This window comes from Antrostomus carolinensis, unplaced genomic scaffold (assembly GCF_000700745.2).
Source record: "Antrostomus carolinensis isolate BGI_N321 unplaced genomic scaffold, ASM70074v2 C13433384, whole genome shotgun sequence".
Taxonomy (NCBI): Eukaryota; Metazoa; Chordata; class Aves; order Caprimulgiformes; family Caprimulgidae; genus Antrostomus; species Antrostomus carolinensis.
The window spans coordinates 1-1,933 of NW_010355606.1; the positions used below are offsets into that span (position 1 = coordinate 1).

General features: G+C 54.6%; 1 protein-coding gene across 1 annotated transcript; it reads right to left on the reverse strand.

Annotated features, from left to right (window-relative positions):
- Positions 1 to 326: 326 nt before the first annotated feature.
- LOC104531669 (inactive peptidyl-prolyl cis-trans isomerase FKBP6-like) lies at positions 327 to 1,120 on the reverse strand (the record flags this gene model as incomplete). The annotated part of the gene is made up of 2 exons (XM_010176628.2): positions 327 to 529; positions 1,031 to 1,120. Coding segments are annotated over 2 exons (293 nt in total), but the record flags the coding sequence as incomplete, so codon positions are not given.
- Positions 1,121 to 1,933: the final 813 nt, after the last annotated feature.

The following is a 1,933-nucleotide window of genomic DNA, read 5'->3' on the forward strand; positions in this document are numbered from 1 at the left end:
CTTCAGAGAAATTCCTGGAAGCTGGTGCCCTCTAGTGAAACCACGAGGTTTCTTGTAAAACTAAAAAGAAATGGCAGTAATTACACGGACTCCAGCCCGGGGGAGCAAACAAAGGCAGCAGCACGGGGGGGCAAACAGAGCGAGGCGTGCAGGGCAGCATCACAGGGCGTGTTTGCACCGGAGCAGAGCCAGCAGCCCAGGGTCTGGACAACTGCACCTGCAATTCACCTCAACGTGTGTAATGCACAAGCAACTGCAACTGGAAGGAAAGAGAACAAAGGTTCAGCCTCCAGATCTAGGTCTCAAACCGGATGAAAGCTACTCACAGCAGTCAGCTCAAAGAACGAGTCACATTCGCCCGAGTCGATGAAATCCAGCAGCTCCACTTCGAAGGTGACGGTGGCGTCTGGGGGGATGAGAGGAGGACAGCCCTGCCGCCCGTAGGCGTAATCTGGCGTGAAGAAGAACCTTGCCACCTCTCCCTTCTTCATGGTCAGCAGGCCAATTTCCAGCCCTGCCAGCGTAATGTCTGTCGCAACAAGAAATGGAAGGTGACGAGAAGCACAAGCCTGGAAACCCCCTCGGACACACGAACAACAATCTCTCCTAAAGCCTGGAGGAAAAAATCCCTGGCAGCTCCCACCTCAGCAGCGACAACGGTCACCTGCCCCCGTTAGGGATGGTGGAGGCAGCCAGCGCTGGGACCCAGCACACAGACAACAGCCACATCTCCTCTCGGGGGATTGAAAAACACCAAGAGAAGCAGCTGCTTCAGGGCAGGCAGCAAACACCCCCCCCAGCCCCTAACAGCACAGGCACTGCTGCTCCCTCCCCCAGCCAAGAGGGGCAGAGGGTCACCAGCTCCAGCCTGACCATCACCTCTGTGAAGCAGGAGGCTTTTGGGCCCCAGTAACCAGTTTTAAAGGTTTCAAGGAACTTCCAGAAACCAAACAGCGTTTCAACTGCCATGTCTTAACGGGCTGGTCTTTACAACCCTGAGTCCAGGACACACTTCTCAGCTCAAACCCACCTCTCCCAAGTTTCATCAGCCGGGGAAACTTGCTGTGGCAGTTTGTGCAGAAGGGCTCATCCCTCTCTTCCAGGTACCCAGAGTACTTCACTGCGCAGCCAGAGCCAGGAGGAGAGAAAAGCAAGAGTTTGATTTCATGTCCAGGAGCAGCCCCAGCACACCAGGTGCTGCTTCTGCAATGTCACCCTTTTATTCTGCTTTTCTTTTTGCCTTCTGCTCTAGGGAGCACAGGCAGCACCAACTACCTTGTGTTTTATACCAAAAACCTGGTCACATCCAAGTAGCCAAGTGGTGTTGACTGTGTTTGAACATCATCACCAGATAAAGCAGCTGCTTCACAGTCTTTACCCCTGTCTAATCACGAGATTTTGTGTTTCTAAGAACTGGAAACTTCAGCTGTAGAAATTAAAATGCCCCAATTATCTGCAGAAATACATAACAAAGCCTTTCCTAAACAAAGGTGGGGAGCCCCGGCAGCCCCTGTGAGCTCTGCCACTGTCCTGGGCACTGTGCCCCTTCTGCTCAGTTAGAAAATCTGCTGCAATGGGCTTCCCTTGACACAGCACCAGGCCCTGGCACCTCAGGAACCACTCTCAGCTTCAAACTTCTCTGGACTGTGCCCGCAGGTGGGCCCTGGAAATCCTGCTTTCCTCGAGGTCACGATGCCCTTTCATTTAATCTGTCAGCACAGGGAGTTACACAGAATATCCCGAGTGCTACAGCACTGACATGAGAGCAGGAGCCCCTGACACAGAGGGACGTGCTGCTGCCCAAGGGAAGCGCCTCTAAGTTCTTGCTCTGGACTCAGCCAGGTCCCGAGCGCTCGGATTCGCCGCCCCACGAGCAGCTCCACGCTCCAGGCTCGGGGCCCCTCGTACCACAGGTTCTGTCCCCGCCCTCCCC